Source organism: Octopus sinensis, linkage group LG10, assembly GCF_006345805.1.
Source record: "Octopus sinensis linkage group LG10, ASM634580v1, whole genome shotgun sequence".
In the NCBI taxonomy this organism is placed as follows: Eukaryota; Metazoa; Mollusca; class Cephalopoda; order Octopoda; family Octopodidae; genus Octopus; species Octopus sinensis.
This window is the reverse complement of record NC_043006.1, coordinates 59,912,012-59,937,965: the sequence shown is the minus strand read 5'-3', so window position 1 is coordinate 59,937,965 and position 25,954 is coordinate 59,912,012. Positions and strand designations below refer to the sequence as shown.

Sequence of the window (25,954 nt, the reverse complement as noted above, 5' to 3'; positions counted from 1 at the left end):
GTATTGGTGACTTTGGTGTATGTTGTGTTGGTGTTGTCATCAGTGTGTCTGTGTTTACCGTTTCTTGGATTTCTCCCTTTCTGTGTCTCTTGTATTTCTTTTGGTGGGGTGGGGGCTTCCCCTCATCATTACTTGAATGCGCGGAGGAGTCCGTCTTGTATGTTTTCTTCTGGTTTTGTTTGTTTTGGTGCTCTTGTAGTTGTTGTTGTTGTTGCTTCTGCTACACTAACTTCCACCTCAGCTACTGGTGCTACTCCCACTCCCACCTTTACTTAACATGCCTGTTTTGTCTCCTTGGGTTCAATATCTGTTTCTATTCCCTTGCTTTTCTATTGTCGTTGTTGTTGTTTGCATTGATTTTGTTGACTCATGGGTTGTGGTACTTTCGTTTGGACATTTTTTCTGCACTTCTCTTCTGGTTCTGTAGGTAGTGAAACCGTAAGAGACCTGTTGAACCTCAATCGTGGCACCTCAGCCATCTGCCCTCCACGTTCGCCCTTAGTTCTACTCCACTGGAGAGGGAAATCAGGTCTAGGACGTTCTCTAACTGCTCCGGCTTCATGTGAAGAAGAACCTCCAAGATAGTCCAAACCTAATTCTCTCTCCTCGATCATTTAACATCCAGGAGATTCTCTCCGCAGTCCGAACAAATACAGGCGAGAATCCACCATAAATCCTAGCCTTGTGGGACTCCAGGTACTGTAATTCGTAATTCCCATGTACGTTTCTCGGTGCGACGTGTGACCACCGAATTCTGTTTCGCCTGCTCCTCGGTCTTAAAAAAGGACCTCTACTCCATCGAAATGCGCCACTCCCGCAAATGTGGTGGATATCCTACCACATGTCTTTCAAGGCTTTTTTCCACCTGGTCGCGTTTAGCATTTTCGAATTCCTTGTCTTTGTGTTCACGCACCTGTAGACGACAACTGTCCGTTTGGCTGTTGCTTCGAGCACGTCGCTTGGAGGCGTCGATTCTGCCCTCCTTCCATTCATTTCCGTATATTTTGCTGCCTTGTTTAGTTTTTTATATTTTGTTTTCCAGTGAGATGTTAACCAATTCCTTAGCTGCCGTGATATTTGCAAAAGTTTCTTTCCCACCGCTAACTCCACTTTCGTTAGATTCTTCGCGGCAGTTGCTTTCAATGTTGTTTTGCGTGCTTCTACGATTTCAATGTAGTGAGGAAGACTTTACTCCTTACCTTCCTCTCGCTTTCTTTCTGCTTTTCCTCTTCTTTCTTCTTTTCTTGACTCTTCATTTCTTCTTCTTCTTCCTTCTTTTCTTCCAGCTGTCTACTGCCAATCATGGTGGGGAGGACGAGAAAGTCCTCGAGAAAATTGCCGTACCACCACCTTTCTTCCTCACTCCCGTTTTTCGTCGCCATTTTCAATGTTTACTTTCTTTCTTCGAAGCAAATTTTCGAAGAAATTTGAAAACAAAAACGTTTGTATCAACCCCAAAATGGGGGCTTTGATCAAGAAACGTCAGCCCCCCCCCCACCTCCATTCCCACAGAAGGGCAACTGGTTTGCAAAACGATTTCACCAACAAAATACAGCATAAAACCTTTTAAAAGAAGTGAATTAAATATAAACTTACAGCGCTCCAAAAACATACCTCCAGCTAGGCGATAACAATAACACAGTACATAAGGTATATGGTTACCAAGTGGTGAAATGATGAAAGCAATTCAACTTCAATCCAGCTATAAATACCTGGGAATACTTGAGGTAGCGAAAGTGCTTCATTGGAATTTGTGCGAAAAGCGGGGACTAGAGAGAGGTAAGATGTGGTATGAGCACAACCCGCAGATAGTGGCAGAGTCGCAGACTAGCAAAATTCTCTGAGATTTCTCATTTCAAACAGATCAGGTGCTCGCATAACAGACCGAATCTAGTGATGGTGAATAAGGTGCACCACATATGCTATATAGTTGACGTTGCATGCCCCTTCGATCCACGAATAGTTAAGAATGAAGGCGAAGGCGAAAAGATAGTGCCCTCTTAACTACGAAATTGCCCGGCTATGGAAAATGAAGGCGAAGATAGTGCCAGATATTGTCGGGTTCTTGGGAACAGTATCAGAAGGCCTCAAGAGAAATATAAACGAAATTGGAATAAAGTGCCCAGTAGAACTGTTACAGAAGTTTTGCCTCCTTGGCACGGCCAGAATAATCAGAAAAGTATTAGATTGCTGAAAATAACAAATAGCATGGTACCGTAGGGTGCAGGTAGTAAGCCTGCTACACAGGCAAGACTCCAGGAGCTCCAATAAAACCTGTGATAAAGAGAAAATAATAATAATAATAATAATTAATAATAATAATAATAATAATAATAATAATAATAATAATGATAATGATAATGATGATAATAATAATAATAATAATAATATAATAATAATAATAATAATAAGGCTCATATGGCTCATATGGCTGTAAAGATCAACTAATGATTAATAAAGCCATAACTGAAGACAGCCACAGAAAGAAGAAAGGCCTCAGTATGGCCTGGATTGACTACAAAAAGGCGTTTGATAGCATCCCCCACACATGGATCCTCGAAACACTAGCCATTAACAAAGTAGCACCAACAATCATAAAATTCATAGAGCACTCTATGAATAAATGGCAAACAGTCCTACACCTCCAAACAAAAGAGGGACTCATGAAAACCAAAGACATCCCCATTAGAAGAGGAATATTCCAGGGAGATACGCTCTCTCCACTCCTTTTCTGCTTGGCACTGTCACCTCTATCTGATATGCTAAATAGAACTGGATGCGGATATAAATGTTACGGCAAAACGATCAGCCACCTTTTATATAGGATGACCTAAAACTATACGCTGCAAATGACAAACAGCTGGAAACACTATTAAAGACAGTTCATGGATTTACCAAAGAAATAGATATGAAATTTGGATTAGAAAAATGCGCCAAAGTAACCATGAAAAGAGGAAAACTAGTTAAGAGTAACAACATCACACTAGATGAAGCAAATGAAATAAAAGAATTAGACCAAAGCCAACTTACAAATACTTAGGAATCCATGAACTAGATAAGACACACACACACAAATGAAGAGAAAATAAAAAAAGAATATTATAGACGAGTTAGATCAATACTAAACACAGAGCTGAATGCTAAAAACAAGATAATAGGTATCAACACTTTAGCTGTCCCAGTTATAAGTTACAGCTACAATATCCTTAACTGGACACGAAATGAACTGACCAAAATAGACAGGAAAACAAGAAAAATAATGACAGGATCGAGGATGCATCACCCAAAATCTGACATAGAAAGACTATATATACAACGTAGGGAAGGTGGTAGAGGCCTTATACAGCTGGAAAACTACTATAAAATAACAATTTTTTGCATAGGACTGCAAAAATATCTACTTCAGAAGGAAGGAAAACTGATCCAGATAGCGGCAAAACACGAGCAAAACAAAAAACTGTTCTCAGTATTTAAGGAAGCTGACAAATACAAACAAGAAATCATACCTCCTAATAAACATGAAGAAGAAGAAGAAGAAGAAGAAACAACAAAAGCTATAAAAAAAATGAAATCCAAACTAAAAAAGAACAGCAACGAACCATGATAAAACGATGGCAAGAAAAGCCCCTTCGTGGTAAATACTGGACCTAACTAAACGCAAAAGAAATAGACAAAGAAAAATCCCAGCAATGGTTGCGAAGCTCAGGACTCAAAGCAGAAACAGAGGGATTTTTAATTGCAGCACAAGACCAAGCCTCCCCACCAGAAATTACCAAAAACATGTAATGAAAAGAAATATTACAAGTAACTGCAGAATATGTGGAGATGGACAAGAACAATAAATCATATTATCTCTAGCTGCCCAGTCCTGGCTAAGAAGGAATATATTCACAGACATGACAGAGTTGGAACTTACATACATTGGAAGCTATGCCAACATTATGGAATAACAACAGAAAAAAGATGGTATAGGCACACACCAGAAAAGGTCACAGAAAACGAGAAAGCAACCATACTCTGGGATATGCCGATACACACAGATAGAGAAATTAAGGCCAACAGACCAGATATAGTTGTCAGAGACCATGAAGAAAAAAAATGCTTTCTAATTGATGTATCAGTACCGGCAGATGACAACGTGTCTCTAAAAGAAATGGAGAAACTCTCAAAATACAAAGACCTGGAAATAGAGGTAACTAGAATGTGGAATCTGAAAACAGAAACAATTCCTATCATAGTAGGCGCATTAGGCATGATAAAAAAATATTCAGACAAATACATAACAAAAACACCGGGACTTACAAACACATATAACATACAGAAAATTGCACTACTAGGCACTGCACACATCCTACGCAGAACACTTTCCATACAATAACCATCAGAGCATCACAACAAATCACAGCACATACCCAAGGCACACAGAGCTGCGCTCGGTAGTGAAGTGAAAGCACGCTATAAAAATAAAACTACTGAATAATAATAATAATAATAATAATAATCTTTTCTATTATAGGTACAAGGTTTGAAATTTGAGCGGAGGGGACTAGTCGATTGCATTGACCCCAGAGTTTCACTGGTACTTAATTTATCGATACCGAAAGGATGAAAGGCAAAGTCAACCTCAGCGGAATTTTGAACTCAGAACGTAACGACGGACGAAATACCGCTAAGCATTTCCTCTAGCGTGCTAACGATTCTGCCAGCTCGAAGGGCACGGAAGGATGGATTCTTGCTGCCTAAGGACAAGTTTTACGAACTGACTCAATCAAATGTAGCATTGATAAGACAGCAGTATCACCTTTGTGTAGACTATGGAAAGTTATCTCTCTATATATAAACGGCAGTTTGTCTGTCTGCGTGTCTGTGTGTCTGTTAGGTTGTACCCTCACCCTGACCACGGCTTTCAACCGATTCTGATGAAACTTGACACACACATAGCCCAATGTCATAATTCAAAACTAACGCAGCGAAAAGTTTGAAAAGTTCCCCCAGTTCTGAAAAAAATCGATAAATTCGATATGGGGTCGAGAATCAGAAACACAGACCACAGACTGTCTAGGGGACGCAACTCGACCTTTTTAACTCTCAAAAAAAATTTACCATAATTTTTTTTCCATTTTTTTGCTACTTTTTGGCTATAACTCTCTAAAAATGCTTTATAGTTATTTCCCTTACAAACCCGAGCAACGCCGGGCGATACTGCTAGTCTGTAATAAACATATAATTAGTGAATACTCAAAGTTGGAGCAAAAGGGGTAAATAAAATACCATGACAAAGTAGTAGAGCGAATTTGCCGGGAGTTGTGCGATAAGTATTGGCTAGAATTTTCCAACAAGTGGTATGAGCATCAACCTTTGCCAATAGCAGATGAAACTCATATGGGATATACCAATACACACAGACAAAAAGTTGCAGCACCACCGACCAGATATCACTCTCCAAGTGAAGGAGTCTAAACAATGGACCTGCATTGATGTAGATATACCTGCAGAGCAGAATATTGTGAACACAGAGGGCAAGAATTTCGGAAAGTACCAAGACTTAGGATTGGAAGTGAAAAGAATCCATGGAGTCTCAAAAGTGAATGTGGTAGCTATTGTGATCGGTGCACTTGGGACCATCTCAAAAAGAGCAATATTCCGGCTTCAAACGCTGCAAATACCAAATTTCTTAGGAAGTATCCAGATGGCAACAATACTTGGAACAGCTCGTGTGTTGAGGAAAGTTTTGCGTCTCTAAGCTGCGGTATGGAACTGAGACGTGACATAGACATAGATAGATCAGGAATTAACCGAATAAATAAAATGATAATAGTAATGATCTCAAATGTTGGCACAAGGCCAGCAATTTCGGGAGAGGAAGTATGTCAATTACATCGATTCAGTGTTCAACTGGTACTTATTTTATCGACCCCGAAAGGATGAAAGGCAAGGTCGACCTCAGCGGAATTTGAATTCAGAACGTAATGACGGACGAAATGCCGTTAAGCTTTTTTTTCCGGAGTGTGTGCCGAGTGTCGTCAGTGACGGCTTGGTCAAGTGCGCTGCATGGACGGAGGTTACATTCTTAAAGATTTCTTCTAAGGTTAGCTTCGATCCGGATCCTGTCCAACTGGCCGTCCCTGTAATATATGTATGGTTGGGAAAAAGGATTTCTGTTCAATGCACATCGAACTAGAACTACAGGTGGTTATAATTTCGGTCCGTTTAACCAAGAAACATCGTATGAAGACAGGGTTCAAATAGCCGTGGATGAGGGGAATTAACTTCGGGTGGTAAAAAACACAAAAGTGGAAAACATCTGCACCACCCGTATTGGTTGATGACAATAAGGACTGCGTTTTTTCAGTACGAATAACATTGCATTTGATGTGTCGGTATAATAAGGGCATAAGAAGAACGGGGTGGGGAATGAAGGGAAAAGAAGAAAAGAAAAGAAAAGGTTAAAATGTTTTATCATCTCCTTAGATACACGGTAGCTGAAAACAAGTGTTGTGTGTGTGAGAGTCTGTGTGAGCGCGCGTGTGTATGATTACTTCTCATATGTGCCTTTGTAGTTGTACACAGCCAAGTTTAAGTATATATTCATTTAAAGGGTCTCTGATGGAGAATCTTTGTAATGTCTTGGAAATTTTTACGGTGCCACTTGGATTTGGAGGATGAATGGTCAGTTTCTGTATGGATCGCTGATGTGAATGGAATCGTAATGGAGGACTACATTACTTGACTGCTGTTTCACAATATATATTATAGTGAATGTAAATGATTTAAGTTGTTAGTCACAGTTTTGCACCGAGGTAGCTAAATGAGACCATCTTTTCAAACAGGTTGTTATAGAAAATAACTTTTATTAAAAACTAGCAGTATCGCCCGGCGTTGCTCGGGTTTGTAAGGGAAATAACTATATAAGCATTTTTAGAGAGTTACTTCCCTCATATAAACCGAGCAAAAATGCATTAAAAATGCGGAAAATGATGGAAATTTTTTTTTAAATCGTAGACTCATCGTAGACGCGCACTAATACCCAGAAGGGCTCGATATGAATCACGACTATAAGACACCCGCTTTTGGTTAAACTGCACCGCAAAATGTGGGAGTAGTTAGGAATCTAAATCGGAGTAGACAGACACACACACAACTTCAGTTTTATATATAAAGATGTGTTCTTTTATAGTTCCTGACATGTGATTAGCATGCCGCAAAAAAGGATCTCAAGAGAGATTCTTCAAGCTAAGCCAACCGGCATGAAACCTGAAAGCAGACCAAGAACAAGATGGTTGTATAATATCCAGAGTCGTAGCTTGTCACGCTTGGGAATCCATCAGGAACTTTTAATGACGCCTGTTTCTGATAAACCCCATTAGAGGAGGTACCTGAGAACTCTACCCACCACTCTTCCAGGAATAGTGGGCGGCAAAATGGATGGATGGAAGAATAGTTCCTGACAGAAGAAAATAATATTGTATACCCCACCGCAGACATTTCAAGTTTTGTCACAAGGCGAGCAGTTTTAAGAGAGAGGTTAAGTTGAATACATCGGCCCCAGTCCTCAACTAGTACTTATTTCATCGACCTCGAGAAGATGAAAGGCAAAGTCGACCTCAGCTGGTTTCAACTTTGAACGTAGGAAAGCGAAAGAAATACCATTAAGCATATTTCCGATGCGCTTACCGACTCTGCACGTTCTCTACTTAATTATAATAATGATGATAATGATTTCAGATTAGGCACAAAGCTAAAAATTGTAGGTGGGGATCAATTATTTCGACTTCAGTACCTGATCTGCACCTTATTTTATCTTTTGGGAAAAGGTGAAATTTTTCGTCTTTCGCTATAATTCCATTCAGAACCAGGATCCTTTGTAGGGATATCAAACCAACCAGATTTGCGGAAGGCTGAAAGGCGAGGTGACATCAACGGGGTTTGAAGTCAGAACGGAAGGGACTGCATTCTGACCAATGCTTTCACCACTCTCCCAATCATATCGACCCGAGTATTTAACTAGTACTTTATTTTATCCGCTAGAGAATAGCTAAGTCATCCACGCTGGAATTTTAAATCAGAACCTAAAGGGACGTGACTAACCCCTGCGAAGTATTTTGTGAATAATAATTTCTAATTTAGACACAAGGCCAGCTGTTTTGAGGGAAGGAGAAAGCTGATTACATCGAACACAGCATTTGACTGATACTTTACTTTATCGACCCTGGAAAGAAGAAAAGAAAAATAGGCCTCGACGAAATTCGAACTCTGAACGAAAGAGCTACTGCAAGGTGCACTAACATTTGTTTCAATCCACTGATCGTATCAACCAGAACATTTAACTGGTATTTTGTTTAATCTTCTGGAAAAAGTTATCAAGTAAATTCGATAGCAATCAAATGGTAAAGGAACGTAACTAAATATCACAAGGCATTTTGTTAATAATAATAACAATCATGTTTCAATTTTTGGCACAAGGCCAGCAATTCTGAGAGGCGGTGGCAAGTTGGTTAAATCGCCCCCAGTACTCGACTAATACTTTGCTTTATCGACCCTGAAGGTTTAAAAGGCAAATGTGACCTCGGCAGGATTTTTGTTCAGCACGGAAAGAACCGGAAGAAATGCTGTAAAGCATGCTGCCTGACGTGTTAACAATTGTGTCACACACACCCCGGTCTTCATAATGGTTTCAACTTTTGGTACAAGATCAGCAATTGTGGGAGAGGGTGCATGTCGATTACATCTACCCCAATATTCAACTGGTACTTATTTCATTGACGCCGGTGGCATTTGATCTCAGAACAAAGTCGGAAAAAATGTCGCTAACCATTTTCCCCGGCGCGGTAACGATTCTGCCAGCTCGCCGCCTTTTCTCGATGTCTTAACAATAATAATTCTTTCTGATTTTGGTACAAGGTCAGTAATTTTGAGGTGCAGGGGTATCTATGACATCTACTCCAGTACTCAACCGGTACTTATTTCATCGACCCCGAAAGAAAGAGCTAATGAGCACTATGACCCGTGGTAGTGCATGCATATACAGCTGCGTGCGTGCGCACATACACGCGAGTACTGTCCAAATCGCCAACTAATCACATACAGCGAGCTGGCATTCAATTGGCATATCAAGTTTCGGGCATTTTGATTGGGTTTTGGATAGAAAATTCACAAAAAAGTCACTTCTATTGATTTTTTAATGGCTTTGCAGGGTGATTGGGGAAATGTAAAGATGTGCACGACCACCCTTGGACGGTTTTGAATGACCATAGAAAGTGCGAGCCATCTAACTGAAAAATTGTGGATTTGTATAAAGGATACACACACAAACACACAAACAGACATTTTGCCGTTTATATATAGAGAGATAATCTCCAATCTGCAATCGATAGAAACCAAACAAACTCCTCCACATACATACACACAAAACAGTGAAACGAACCATAGATAGCGCCTTTATGTTGTGGATCGGCCTGCAAGAAAGAGTAAGCCATTCTTTCAGAAAGTTCCCCCTGTCATCTTCCGAAAGAACATAGGGAATATCCTGAATATACCTGGCGACAAAAAAAAAAAAAAAAAAAAAAAAAAGATGTGATGATCCTAGCTGGAATACCCTTTTATGTTCGTGTCTGTCTGTTTAATCAGAGCCGACTTGAGGCGGTGTGGGGCAGTGGAGATGTGTGGATAAACAAAACAACAATAACAACAAAACGGTGACATTAGCTTATTGACTGAACAATCTAATCAATCCATTACTTAATTCATAACAACTTAATAACACTGTCGTATCTCTTCGCCCTCATATTTCATATATTAATGATTTAGAATCTTTTGGGCAGACAAGAGAACTTCTTGAGCAGCCAAAAAGGACGGAATTTCACTGAGTTCTTGTTGAACTTTATCATGGAAGGTTTTCAAATCATCGTAAGCCACCTCCAATCTTTGCATGGTTTGGAATATCATATTTTTCGCCTCACGCATCATGTCTTCTTGTTCGGCAATGTCACGTTCATCTTCGTTCGTTTCTTTCATTTTGTCAAGTCTCTGCATATCTTGTTTGAGTTCAACTTCGTAGGATGATTTTTCATGGATGAATTGCTGTAAAACACCGGCTTTAACCTCTAATTCCTTTACGATGTCACTGTTCATTGTGGGGTATTTATTCTCTTTTTTTTTATCTTTTACAATTATTCTCTTTGTTTCCGCTGTAAAATTTTAAAGTTATTTTTCTGTTTTTTTTTTCTTATTTTTTGCTTTAGTTATTTGTGGTATATTTTATATTTTCGCTTTTATAATACTAAAGCGCTTTACTGTTTTTTTGTTGTTTTCAAGTTTCTTTGATAAATTAGGATCTCTTTAAACAAATGTATTATAAAATATTTTAAATATTTTATAGTCGAAAGGAAAGCTTACTAACAGCCTGGTTTTAAACTTTTTTTGAAAAATTAAAACTAGTTTGGCGATGCGGCAGCTTTTCTTTCCAAGTTAGAATGTCCGTCCATTAAGTCTTCCTGGCTTTCTCTCTCTCTCCCTTCCTCTGACATACATTCTCTTTCGTCTCTTACTTTCTATCTATCCATTTCTCTTTATATGTATCTCTCTGTCTCTCTCTTTAACGTTGTTAAGGACAACTACTGGCATATGTTTTGGCTTGTTGCTATGACTACTAATTATCCAATCAAAAGCAGCGATTTCAGTTACTCGTGGCTGTAACTAATTCAAATATATATTCGCTTAACACTTGCCGGAAAACTATAAGAAAAACCTGTTTATCACAGCTAATAGTAGTAGTAGTAATAATAATAATGGCAGCTCTGGTCAAGGCATGAACGTTGCAACATCTTATTTCCCTACGTTTATAAATCCTACTTCAATTCAGTCCGCTGTTATGTAGCAACGTATGGCTTATAGACCTAACGCTTTTAAAATTAATACAACGAAAGTCACATCATAACTATTTTCTACTACTGTTCTCGCTAATTTACTTTCCTCTCTCTCTCTCTCTCTCTCTCTCTCTTCTCTCTCTCTCTCTCTCTCTCTTTCTCTCTCTCTCTCTCTCTCTCTCTTTCTCTCTCTGTTTATATATATATATATATATATATATATATATACTATATATATATATAGCTGTTACAAATCAAGCGACACCATGCTACGTAAGAAATACTTTTATTGTTTATTGTTGTTGTTTGTATAAAGCATTAGAAGGTAGTTAGGCTAATCTTTGCCTTCCGTACTTCGGGAGTTGGTAACATAAAGTACGAGTCGATTAAATTAATCACGGTTCTTCTCTACTTTGTTAAAAGTTGGTAGTGGTGGACATATATTGTTGTTGTTGTTTAAAAAAACTTGTGATACACGGTATTATTTACTTTAACTACCACCATATGTACCATGAACCCAGAACCTCGTTATCTGACATGTCTCTTTCTAAAACGGTGAGATGTTTTTGAGGGGTATTTTACTGCTCTTTCTAGTAGGTCTAGCGACCATATAGTAACTCCCTTGTTGGCTCAACAAGTTATTTATATTTGACATTTGAGGAGAAAATTGTACAAGATGTTGTGTCCTTTTACATTCACAGTCGAAATCTCAGTTGTACCCCCTTTACATTCACAGTTGAAAGCTCACCTATATCTACTTCGGTTTTTACGTTGCTGGGATTGATTATTACTACAGCGATTTCATCGACTTTGCCCCTCCGCCAAAAAAATATATGGTCTTGTATTTATGTGAGATAGCATTATGATTATTATAGTCGTCGTTGTTGTTGTTTAAGCCCTGGTCATTTCTCATCAAGCAAACCGAGAATCAAAAGTCACGACCGGTGTGTCTTTTCCTAACTTAATACCTTACTATTTTTGATACTTCAAAAGACCATATAGAGGCAAAGCTCTCCTTGGCAGGATTTCAACTCGGGGTGCAAAGAATCAAAACAAATACCACAAGTATTCCATCTAACGTTCAATGAAATTATTATGTATGGTGGAATACCACTGATTCGACAGTTCGATTGACCGTATGAGTGGCTTTTACTTCTTCGATAATAAGAGGAGCTTTGGTGTGGTTGCTTGACCTGTTGGAATTAACAGTCCAATTTCCCTCAAATTACAGTGTGCCATTTTACAAATAAGACTGGAGACTTTGGATGATGTAGTTCTAAATGCACTGTAATTGAAATAAATATAAAAATGGCCACAGCAGGAGTATCTTTGGTCATAGATCTCCTCAAACATTGTAACTTCAGCTAAACAGTTACAACTATTATACTCAAGGGAGGTAGTGGGTAGCGATTTTCTTCACTAATTCAGGGAGTGACGACTCTGCCTGACACGAGTCCCTGGCTCATCTGGCTCCTGCTGACAGTACTCGGTATGGGCCCCTATCCAGGGTTATAGAAAGGAAACAACCATCAAAGAAATCCAGAGTGGAGCCCCGTAGGCGGTTTAATGTTCAACTTGACACTCTTCTGGCAGCTCCTGCAACCAAGCTGGTGCCAAACATAATGCTCTGCACTCCTTTGGATTACATCAGCAAGGTCAAGAGAGGAATCCTGACGATTGGGCTGCCCAGGATTTTCTTACATCTAGCCCAGGCCTGCACAAGACTGGACAGGACATGAAATGTAAAAACCAGACTGGATTAGTTTATGTGCAACTCCATTGTCTCCCGAGACAAAAGGATGCCAACAACAACAATTCAAGGAAGGGTGAAAATAGGAATCGACTTTGACAGAAGTTTCATTCAGAATATTTTAAATACACATTGTGATTAAATACAAAAACATATTTGGTTCTCTTCTCTGCCATTCTATCTTTTGTCTTGTAGAGTTCCAAAGGTAACTGAATACCTCTGATAGTTTCATACTATCTGACAAATAATGGACACGAAGAATTACAAAGAGGAGCATCAACTTGAGGAGGTGGTAAGAAATTCTTGTGTTACCAGTTTCTGTTATCTGTGTGTATGTGTGTGAAGGGCCAGCACTAGGAAGCGGGACCCAATTAGAGAATTGTCAGTGGGGCCCTTTACTCTACAAAAGCTGAAGATTGCTGTTTTATTCTTCATGTCGTACACCAGTCTCAGCCAAAAAGCGTTGAGGGCTTGAGGCTCCACCATTAGCCACAATGATAGGTTAAAAATTCATCACAGCATCCTCCAAGCTTGTGCATGAAGCCCCCTCTTAACACAGGGCCCTCTCTTGGCACAGTGCCTAGTTTGAACAGATCTGTCTAATTGACTTAAAGTCAGCCCTGCGTGTGTGCATATATATATGTGGTTAGTTAATGGTTTCATATATGAGATTAAATGTACATGTATGTATATTTTTCTTGCCATCTTTTTAGGAATATGGATTTACTAGGAGGAGCGGATTCCCTATCCCCTCACTCCTGCCCCTTTTAGTCGCCTTTTACACCATGCAGGAATGCCTGATGTGTCTTGTGGCCACCCCCTCCTACAAAAAAACAAATGGGGAATAAGCCTGGGTATATATTTTTTTTTTCTTTTTTTCTTCTCTCTAGTTTCAGCTCAGAGCTGCGGCCATGCTAATGCATTTATTGTTCATCAACCTTATCATTCCATCACCGTGTGGCTCCCACCAATCCCCACTGAGCCAACAAATTATCTCTCCTCCTCCTCCTCCACCATACATCTCTCACTCTGCTCATGCACTATGCCCACTTCTTTCTTCCAAGCAAGTAATGGAAAAAAATGAACATTAAAAGAACAATGATGACGAATCGAATATTTTGTTCGCATCCCACTTCATTCCACCTAATATATAAATTGAAACTTGTGTGTGTGTACATGTGATTTTAAAAAAGTATTAACCCATTAACATTCAGACTATTATAGCCTACGTATGCATACCTTCCCTTCTTGGGACACAAAACTCTACTTGTGAAGACCTGTTGAGGCAAGTGAGGATCAGAATCGAAATCAATCAATGGAAATTGCAGATGAGTTACCAGTGCTGGTGGCATGTAAGAGAACCATCCGTTCGTGACCGTTGCCAGCGCCGCCCTGACTGGCCTCGTGCCGGTGGCACGTAAAAAGCACCATCCGTTCGTGGCCGTTAGCCAGCTCTATCTGGCACCTGTGCGGGTGGCACGTAAAAAGCACCCACTACACTCACGGAGTGGTTGGCGTTAGGAAGGGCATCCAGCTGTAGAAACACTGCCAGATCTGACTGGGCCTGATGAAGCTTTCCGGCTTCACAGACCCCAGTTGAACCGTCCAACCCATGCTAGCATGGAAAACGGACGCTAAACGATGATGAAGATTCATTCAAATTGTTTTGAATTAATCATGCATTATCTTATTGCTTCAAGATTTCTGTGATGTGATTACTCTTTACTCTCTTTTACTCTTGTTTCAGTCATTTGACTGTGGCCATGCTGGAGCACCGCCTTTAGTCGAGCAAATTGACCTCAGGACTAATTCTTTGTAAGCCTAGTACTTATTCTATCGGTCTCTTTTGCCGAACCGCTAAGTTACAGGGACATAAGCACACCAGCATCGGTTGTCAAGCGATGTTGGGAGGACAAACACAGACACACACACACACACACACCACACACACACACATATATATATATATATATATATATATATTATATATATATATATATATATATATATATATATATACATATATACAACAAGCTTCTTTCAGTTTCCGTCTACCAAATCCACTCACAAGACTTTGGTCGGCCCGAGGCTATAGTGGGACTGAACCCAAAACCATGTGGTTGGTAAGCAAGCTACTTACCACACAGCCACTCCTGCACCTGATTGTTTATTTTTAGAATGACATTGCAGGATAGGTCTGAGATGCCAGATCTGACCGGTTTGGACATAAAGAGATTGAATATTTTAGCTGGATATTGCCAGTTTGAATGCTAAAGGGTTAAATATATTTAACAGTTTTCTCATCTCTCTCTTTTTCTTTATACGTTTTTTCTATCTCTCTATCCTTCCCACGTATGTATGGGTTTTTTCAGTGCACTGCCAATGGGTTGTCATATGCAAATGTCAGGGAAGAAGGAAAATACGTACATGAGCTGGAGATGTTTTTCTCGGGTTTGACAAACATTCAAGGATTTCACCATTTCCCGAACCTTCAACGACTGGTCATCATACAGCAATGCATTGATTGCACACATGGACTACGTCAACTGCCCAACCTGCAAGAGCTTTGGATGTGTCAGTGTGGATTAAAAGTAAGTGACATCTCGTTTAGCCACTCTGACTCTGCCTAAAAGAAGTTCTTGCTCTGTAAACTGTTTTCATTTCTTTCACTGCAAAGGAACAGTAACAATGGGTGCAGAAATCTCTGTAAAATTATCGTCATCATCATCATACGTCCATTTTCCATGCTGGCATGGGTTAGATTAGTGCTACTCAAAGTGGTGGTCCACAGACTGGTGCCAGTATGCGGCAAGTTTCCAGAAAAGAAACATTATAAAATGCTTATAAAATGTTTATGTAATATTGTACTAAAAAAAAAAAAAAACACGATTTTCCGTGACCGTTGCCAGTACCACCTGACTGGCCCCTTGTGCCGGTGGCATGTAAAAGCACCCACTACACTCTCAGAATGGTTGGTGTTAGGAAGGTCATCCAGCTGTAGAAACTCTGCCAAATCAAGATTGGAGCCTGGTGCAGCCATCTGGTTCACCAGTCCCCAGTCAAATCGTCCAACCCATGCTAGCATGGAAAGCAGACATTAAACGACGACGATGATGATGGTGATGATTTGTTTACAAATAAATATGCGATAAAAAAAGTTGTCAACTTTTATTATATTTATTATATATATTGCTTCCAGTATAAATTAATATTACTAAGAAATATTACCATTCTCTGGCACATTGGAAAAAAGAAACTGCCAGTACGCCACATCAGATAGTTTGAGAAGCACTGGGTGAGATGATTTAACTGGCGATTGTAAGCCAGAGAGCTGCACCAGGCCCCAGTCAGTTTTGGCTTGGTTTCTATGGCTGGATGCGCTTCCTAGCGCCAACCACTCTACAGAGTGTATCAGGTGCCTTTTACATATCATCAGCACAGGTGCCTTTAATGTGTCACTGGTATGTGAGCCTTTTACGTGTCACCAGCATAGGTACCTCTCACATGTCACTGGCACAGGTGCCTCTAACATGTCACTGGCACAGATGCCTTTATTGATTGATTTCTGCAGTGATGCTTTACATCATATTGAAAGAGTGGGAGAGTGAACGTGAAATACAGAAAAAGTAGACATAAGAGGTGCTGCATAAGTACACATACTAGGCTTGGTGACTGAAAGAGAGTAAAGGGATACTATACATGTACATACACAGATGCACTTTAACACACAGTGAAAGAGAAAATAATCATCTCTCTCTCTCTCTCTCTCTCTCACACCTATTTCTGCTTCTCTATTTCTCTGTTACATCATTCGACACTGGATCACCTCTTCAAATGCCCCCTCTGTTATGGCAAGACACCTGCTTCTGTCTCTTTGTCATACTCTAACCATTCATCCTCTAACACAAGTTCCCCATCTCAAATGCCCCTGCCCCTCTCATAATTCCTTCTCATACTAGTTACTTGGCTACCATGCCACTGCTGGTTCCACATTAAAAGCATCCAGTCCACACTATAACGTGGTTGGCATTTGGAAGGGCATCTAGCTGTAAAAATCATGCCAAAACTAACCTCGCTTGTGCTAGTACCACGTAAAAAGCACTGAGTTCAATGAGTTCAATCCGTGGAGTGGTTGGTGTTAGGAAGGGCATCCAGCCATAAAATTCCTGCCGAAACTGACACAGTAGCCTGGGGTAGTTTTTCTGGCTCCTGTCAACCGTCCTACCCATGCATGGAAGATGAACATTAAACGAAGAGGGAATAAATGACAGTGTTCATTAGAGAAGTTGTAACAAATGATGTATTACATTGGTAGTGAAGGCGTATGGCTTAGTGATTAAGGTATTCGGCTCACAATTGCAAGATTGTGAGTTCAATTTCCAGTGACGCATTGTGTTCTTGAGCAAGATACTTTATTTCATGTTGCTGGCAAAACTGAGTAGTACCTGTATTTCAAAGTTGTGGAAGCTTCATTAAACAGGTACATAATAACTTGTAGGAATGATCTTGATTCCATGCTGTTACCTATAATGAAATCAAGCCTGTTCAACATTTTTGATGAAATCATTTATTTACACAAAAAATATACAGAGGTTTTTGTCAAGAGTAAATTATGCCAGAAGTCTTGGTAAATATCTATCACGAGCAAAACGCCCCCACCTCCACCTCACCCCCATCCAATGGACAGTGCTGAGTTGTCAAACATTTAATCCAAATTTTCTCAAAACAACTTGTCCGTTTTCTTTTCATTAAAAAATAATTAAGCATGCCTTTATTTCAATAAAATATTTGGTTTTGTTAAACAAAGTTAAGGCAAAAAAAAAAACTTCTTGAGAAACCAAATCATCTTTCCTTCCTTCATACCAAGTTTGAAGAAAATGTCTCTTTTGCATCTTATATTTTGATCTCTTAAATATACTGCATTTTGTGGCATTATTTCAAGCCAGCCGGCTTTTTTTGCGCAAACTGCACATGCATTTTTCTCACGTATGCATAGTATCAATCACAACAGCTGATGTATTTGCGCATACAAATGCACGTTCCCACGGCTTTATCGATCGCATTCTCACCTGGAATCGATTTTTGTAATTTTTTCAAGACTTATACACGCCCTGATACCATTGGTATCTACATAACAAATTTGAGCACAATCGGATGGAGGATGCCCAAGATCCTAGAAGACACACAAACAGACAGACAGATCGGATTTTATATAATAGATTAGAGATATGACTGCATGCTTGCAAAAAATGTAACTATATCTTAATGTTGTGAGATTCAGGAAAATTCCATGTTCATTGTAGACAAACAATTTCTTTTAATCAGGGGTCAGCAGACCTTTGTTGCCTCTGCCTAATTGTGGCATGCATCTCAATTTATAGCCCTGTTCTGGTGAGAAACTCATAGAAATTTCCATTCACATACAATTGAACAATTGTAGCTGAAATACTATTAGCTAACAATCAGCCCAAGATCACCTGATATACTGTGGCCTATTTCTTGTTACTGAGCTAACAGACACAGGAGTGGCTGTGTGGTAAGTAGCTTGCTTACCAACCACATGGTTCTGGGTTCAGTTCCACTACGTGGCACCTTGGGCAAGTGTCTTCTATTATAGCCTCAGGCCGACCAGAGCTTTGTGAGTGGATCTGGTTGACGGAAACTGAAAGAAGCCCGTCGTATATATATATATATATATATATATATATATATATGTATGTATGTTTGTGTGTCTGTGTTTGTTCCCCCAACATCGGTTGACAACCGATGCTGGTGTGTTTACGTCCTCGTAACTTAGCGGTTCGGCATAAGAGACCAATAAAATAAGTACTAGGCTTACAAAAAATAAGCCCGGGGTTGATTTGCTTGACTAAAAGGCAGTGCTCCAGCATGTCCACAGTCAAATGACTGAAACAAGTAAAAGGGTAAAAAGAGAGTAGGGTTTCAAATTTAAGCTTTGCTACAGAGCACTCTGTTAATGGTTTCACCTTCATGAACATCTTCGTCTAATCATCTTATCATCAAGCTTTCCAAAGCAAATAAGCAATTTCTAAATACTTGAATATCTTAAAACGTTTCGTTGTTGTTATTGTTACTGTTGTTGTTTTTTTCTCCTTACAGAAAATCTCCAACCTAGATAAATGCCCCTTATTGACGAAGCTCTACTTGTACAACAACCAGATAAAAAAGATTGAACATTTGGAGAAGTTGAAGAAACTTCAAGTCCTTTGGCTTAACAGTAACAGCATCAGTGTTATCGAAGTAAGTAAGTTATGGTGGTTCATTTTGTTGATTCACTCTACTTGCCATGTGTACTGAGTTCAAATCCCACTAAGGGCTTAGCTTTGTTATTTCTCTAAAATACAAAAGTTGTAAAGTTGTTAAGGTACTGATGAAGTACAGGCACATAGGCATAGATGTAAGTTCAAACTTAACTCCAGCCTTTGTTCAGAATACATAACATTGATTACGTTTCTGTGTCAAAAATTGTGAAACAAAAATGATTTTGCTGTTGTTTCATGTTGCTTCATGAGTTCTTAATGGTAAGAATGGTATCTAACTATAAAACTTAACCCAACTATGCAATATTTTTTTTTTGTAATGAGATACTGGTGTTCTACTTGAGAGTTATTGATGTTACTGTTCTTTGGACACAGATCACTATGATCTGGTAAAAATATAATCAAGCGATTTCCAGTCATGACCATCCCTCCTTTACTTATTTTTAGACTTTGTGTATTTGGGACTACATTATCCAGTGTTCTTCTTTGAAAATGATAGAGTGGTATTTGAGTGAGATTTTGCTGCTAATTCTAACAGGTCAAACCACCATTTAGAGTCTTCCTTGTTTTTTTCTTTTTCTTAATTGTTTTTTCTGGTTATATGTATGTGTGTGTTGGTGAGGATCTGTGCCACTCCACTAGGAAATAGGCCTGGCAGATGGGATACTCTTGTGACACCATTACCTTCACTTGATGAGTAAGATAATACCTCATTGCATGGGTGCCACACACTCTGAACGAAAGAGACAAACTCCAGCACTCTTCTATCTCTGCCAGTTTGTTTGCTGAACACCAGGCTACTTATGGACACAAACAGAGATTTCTTTACTACATCATCTCCAGTAATGAAAAATGGTACCTTTACATCGGTATGAAGCAGAGGAAAGAACAGTTGAGTTCTTGACAAGTATGCAATACTTCAAACAAAGCCGAAGACAATGATCTGCACTTGTTGGAATTTGGAAGAACTAATCCACTGCAAAATGCTTGGTGGCTATGTGGTATGTAGCTTGCTTACCAACAACATGGTTCTGGGTTCAGTCCCACTGCGTGGCACCTTGGGCAAGTGTCTTCTACTATAGCCTCGGGCCGACCAAAGCCTTGTGAGTGGATTTGGTAGACGGAAACTGCAAGGAGCCCATCGTATATATGTATATATATGTATATGCTTGTGTGTCTGTGTTTGTCCCCACAACATCGCTTGACAACCGGTGCTGGTGTGTTTATGTCCCCGTAACTTAGCGGTTCGGCAAAGGGGACCGATAGAATAAGTACTAGGCTTACAAAGAATAAGTCCTGAGGTCGATTTGCTTGACTAAAGGTGGTGCTCCAGCATGGCCGCAGTCAAATGACTGAAACAAGTAAAAGAACAAAAAGAACATTCAATACATAACATTCAGTAAAGGCACCAACTCAACTAGACAACCCAGCAGAAACTACCCAACAGGTGACACAGCATGCTTCTTCAACACAGCAGCACTCATCCCAATGTTGCTAATTTCTCCAAAAATGCTGTTCAAGAGCTTGGTTGGGAAGTTCTACCATACCCACTGTATTCTTTTATTATAGTGCTTTCAGATTGTCACCTTTTTCAGTCACTCTCCAACAGTTTGCAAGATGTTTTGTTCAACAACAATATGGAGTCGAAAAACGTGGCTCAAGGAAGTCTTTGAGTCGAAACTCAATGAGTTCTCCCATTAAGGCATTGTCTAGCTAGTGGAATATTAGCAAGAAGTTGGGAACAGTGAAGGGAGATACATTATTGACTGATTTGCTAAAACTGTTTATGAAAGGTAAGGATTAAAATAAATGGAAAAGAGACAAACGAATTTTTGTGACAACCCAACATTTTGAGAGAAAGGTAGGAAGTAGGGTGACTAAACTTGTAATTCAAGGACCAGACTTGTTACACCCACTGTCAGACTGATTCTGCTTGAGGACAGTGGAATATTCAGCCACTTACCATATAATGGTTTCAAATTTTGACACAAGGCTGAGAAGGGCTATCCAATTACTTTGCCCCACCCCCAGTGCTTAACTGACATTTATTTTATTGACCCTGAAAGGATGAAAGAAAAGTCAGTCTCAGTAGAATTTGAACTCAGAATGTAAAGTGCTAGAAGAAATGCTACTAAGCATTTTTATTAATGCACTAAGGATTCTGCCAGCTTGTTGTTTTCCACTTACTATATAATAATAATAATAATGAAATTATTGTATACAGTGCTCAGGTGCACCACAACTTGTCAAATGTGCATATAAAGTATATGCAGTAATGTACAAGTGTCTGGAAAGCGAACAGATACATGCTTGCATGTGTATGGAGAGGAGTAAATCAGGTGTAGTGTTGCCGAATCTCAGGAACCATGGAAGTTTTGAAGGATGCAGTGCTCTGACAACTAACAACTGATGCCGGCAGTTTGTTCCATGCTTCAGCAACTCTTAGCGTGAAAAAATGTTTCCGAAAGTCATGGGAGCTGTGCTGTTTTCTGACTTTGTAAACATGTCCACAGGTGTTAGACAGGTGGAGTTTGAAAAGGTGCTCAGAGTTATTGTTTGTAAGAGGGTTAATAATTTTATGGGTGGCTGCCAAGCTGACTTGGCACAAGGCTGAAATGTGGTGGAAGCGGGATAGTCAAAGGATAAATGGCAAAGTTGACCTTGACAAAATTTGAACTTAGAACATAGAAAAAAAAACTGAAACTGGCATTCTGTTGGTTACGACAACTAGGGTTCCAGTTGATCCAATCAATCGAACAGCCATCTTGTTAAACTAATGTGCAAGTGACTAAGCTCTCTACAGACATGAATACCCTTAATGTACCTCTCAGGAAGATTCAGCATGGACCTTTGAAATACTGGTACTACTCATTTTTACCAGCTGAATGGACTGGAGCAACATGAAATAAAGTCTCTTGCTCAAGAACTCAATGCACCACTAGGAATTGAACTCACAACCTTATGATCATGAGCTGAATACCCTCTAACCACTAAGCCATGTAAAAGCCAGAAGTAATATACAGCTAAGCATCTTTTCCAATGTACTAATGATTCTACCAGCTTGTTGCTTTCCACTTACTATATAATCCTTTCTGCTATGGTCACAAGGCCTGAAAGTACTTGACTGGTTCTTATTTCATCAACCCCAAAAGCTTGAAAGGCAAAGTTGACCTTGGCGAAATTTGAACTCAGAAAATATAAAAAAACAAAAGGAAACCGACACTGTCATTACAACAAGGATTCAAGTCGATCCAATCAAAGAAACAGCCTGCTCAGGAAATTAATGGGCAAGTGGCTGAGCACCCCATTGACATGCATACCTGGCCCCTGTATTGGTGGCACATAAAAAGCACCCACTACACTCACGGAGTGGTTGGCATTAGAAAGGGCATCCAGCTGTAGAAACACTGCCAGTTCAGAGCCTGGTGCAGCCTCCTGGCTTCCCAGACCCTGGTCGAATCGTCCAACCCATGCTAGCATGGAAAACGGGCGTTAAACAATGGTGATCATGATGATGATAATCAGCTTGACATAAAATGTGACAAGGCTGGCCCTTTTAAATACAAGTAGAACTCATTTAAGCCAGCTGAGTGGGCTGAAGCAACATGAAAGAAAGTGGTTTGCTCAAAGGCACAGTGCACCCCAGGAATTGAACTCACAACCTTATGATCATGAGCTAAATATACCCTAACCACTAGGCCATGTGTCTTCAATATAAAGAGCCAGAAGAAATGCTGCTAAGCATTTTTACTAATGCACTAAGTGTTCTGCCAGCTTGCCACCTTCCACTTACTATATAATCATTTCTGTTTCAGACAAAAGGCCTGAAATCTGGTGGGGGCAGAACTAGTCAACTACATTCCCTCCACTACTTGACTGGTTCTTATTTCATTAACCCCAAAGGATGAAAGGCAAAGTCAACCTTGTTGAAATTTGAACTCAGAATATTGCTTAGCATTTTTTCCAGTGTGCTAATAATTCTTCTAGTTTGCCACTTTCCACTTACTATGTAATCCTTTCTACTCGAAGCACAAGGCTTGAAATTTGATGAGATGGGGCCAATCGATTAGATCAACCCCAGTACGCATCTGGTACTTAATTTATTGACCCCAAAAGGATGAAAGGCAAAGTCAACCTTGACGGAATTTGAACTCAGAACGTAAAGACAGACAAAATATTGCTAAGCATTTCGCCCAGCGTGCTAACGATTCTGCCAGCTCACCACCCTTACTATATAATGCAATAAATAAATAGCTGAATTGATCAAGCATCCAGAATACTCATCATTGCAATCCATCTCCTTCCATATTGGTTTTATTAAAGAAACCCTTCAGTCATGAATGACCACGGGATTGCACCTAAAATCTTCCCCTCCAAGTTCAAGATTATTTATGGAAGACCAGCAGTCGCCCATGCGTATCAGCCTCTCCTCTCCAGGCCACTGATGTTATCCAAGGGAAAGACAAAAAGACAAAAGAATGATGCAGCTTGGCACCAGTGATGTTGCAACTCACTTCTACAGCTCAGTGAACTAGAACAAAGTGTCTTGCTCAAAAATGCAACACAGAGCCTGGTCCAGGAATCGAACTCACCACGACACTAACTACTGAGACATGCACTTTCTTGGTTTTATTAATGTTTTGTTAACCCTTTTGATGCAACCACCTCTGATTCTCAAATGCACACTCCTTCTTATTAAGGCAACTAAATGAAAATCTTCTATTAAACTGACGCAATAATTTCTGCTCAATACACAGCTTAATAAAGATTAAATTATTTCACTAAATTCTTAATTATTTTAAAAACTAATTGAAAACAAAAGCAGTGTATTTCAACAGAAATATGGTAACAAAAGGGTTAATTATATTTTCTCTCATTTCATTCTAGAACTTGATTTCCTTAAAGTATTTGAAAGACCTGAACCTTGCTGACAACAAGATTATAAAAATCGGTAAGTTTTGGAAACATTGATCTGATGCAGTTTCATGTACATTTAAATCCAACTATATATGCACAAAGACACACACACTCAGACAAACACCCACACATACACACACATGCAACACACATACTTACATACTTACAGACCATATATATGCACACATGTTTACAAGTACAAATGTACTCACACACACACTTGTATACATTTTATTTTATTTATGCGCCATTTTCAAGCCTAGCCAGGCTCATGAGGCCCGGTTTCCCGATATCTGTGGCGTATGTGTTACCCCCAGCTGGACAGGATGCCAGTCCATCACAGTGTTACTCAAGAAACAGGAAGAAAGAGTAAAACATGGGTCGCCACCCCCACTGCCGGAGCCTTGTGGAGCTTTAGGTGTTTTCGCTCAATGAACACACAACGCCTAGTCTGGGACTCGAAATCATGGTCATCCAACCGCGAGTCCACTGCCCTAACCACTGGGCCATTGCGCCTCCACCTCTTGTGTGTGTATATATATACATATATATATATATATATATATATATTATATATATATATGGCATCATCATCATTTAATATCTGCCTTCCAATGGAGCTTGTATATGAGCATACTTATATACAAACACAGACACACACACTCATGTTTACAAAGCATATATACACATATGCATGTGTGTATATATATATATATAATATATTTATGTGTGCGTGTGTGTGTCTGTATTTCTCTCTTCTCCCCACCCCCAACCCCATCATCGCTTGACAACCAATGCTGATGTGTTTATCTCCCCAATAAAATAAGTACTAGGCTTACACGGAATAAGTCTTGTGATTGATTTCTTTATCTAAAGCCCTTGAAGGCAGTGCTCCAGCATGGCCGCAGTCAAATGACTGAAACAAGTAAAAGAATAAAAGAATATATATATATATATATATACTAGCAAATGCACCCATCCTTTGGATTGTTTAAGTTGCTTTGGTGGTATTTTTTTCACCAAATATTTGAACTACTGGGAAGGTTTATGAGTAGCACGGCAATCTATGTTCCGATTAACCTAAGAACAGAAAACCAAATTGAAGACTGTTTATTGTGGAGGTCATTACACTTTAATGATCATAGAACTGGCATCCATTGCTAGTGGAGCGCTAAGAGTACCATATGAGTGAGATCGTTGCCAGAGCAACAAGCTGGCCTTTGTGCCGATGGCATGTTAAGCACACCATTCGAGCATGTTCGTTACTGCGTCACCTTACTAGCACTTGTGCTTGTGGCATGTGAAATATTCAAGCAAGGTCGTCGCCAGTGCCGCTGGACTGGCTCCTGTGCTGGTGGCACGTAAAAAGCACCATTTGGGCGTGGCACATAAAAGCACACACTACACTCTCAGAGTGGTTGACGTTAGGAAGGGCATCCAGCTGTAGAAACTTTGCCAGATCAGATTGGAGTCTGGTTCGCCAGACCTCAGTCAAATCGTCCAACCCATGCCAGCATGGAAAGCGGACGTTAAATGATGATGATGATAACATATAAGTTTTCAAGTGATGCAAAGTAGAGCTACTGAAGTGTTTTGAGAGTAGATTATGGATAATGGCTACAAAATATAGATGTTTTACATGAAAACGAAAATTTCTTGTCAGAGACAGCCACATAATTAGTGTAACGAAATTGAAGGAAGCCATTGAAACTTCTCCTCTGAGTTTATTTTTTTCAACAGCAAAGGGAACTATTTTTTTGGAGAAATAAGCTAACAAAAGCCCCTTTGTTCTGTCGTCCCACATAGCCTGCACATAAACTAACAGCGAATGCTTCATGAAGTTAAATTGGTATGGAGCTTTCTGAAAGATACGTATAGCTTTCACTAATGGAAGCAAAACTCTTATTTAAAGGTTGATTGCAGCCAAGGTTGACTTTGCCTTTCATACTTTTGGGGTCAATTAATTAAGTACTAGTTACACGCTGGGGTCAGTGTAATCAACTGGTTCCCTCCCCAAAAGTTTCAGGCCTTGTGCCTATAGTAGAAAGGATTATTATTATTATTATTCAGTAGTTTTATTTTTATCATGTGCTTTCACTGCACTGCCAAGTGCAACTCTGCATATTTTGAGTTTGTGCTGT

At 39.6% G+C, this 25,954-nt stretch overlaps 1 protein-coding gene across 1 annotated transcript in view; it reads left to right on the top strand.

The window, feature by feature from the left end:
• The first annotated feature begins 11,099 nt into the window (after positions 1-11,099).
• Positions 11,100-25,954, top strand: part of LOC115216236 (leucine-rich repeat-containing protein 9-like) — a 110,575-nt gene continuing 95,720 nt past the window's right edge. The window contains exons 1-5 of the mRNA XM_029786345.2: positions 11,100-11,138; positions 12,811-12,907; positions 14,988-15,206; positions 18,736-18,876; positions 23,784-23,847. Coding sequence (XP_029642205.2) covers positions 12,863-12,907; positions 14,988-15,206; positions 18,736-18,876; positions 23,784-23,847 — 469 coding nt within the window. The 5' untranslated portion in view covers positions 11,100-11,138; positions 12,811-12,862. The remainder of the gene's footprint in view (positions 11,139-12,810; positions 12,908-14,987; positions 15,207-18,735; positions 18,877-23,783; positions 23,848-25,954) is intronic.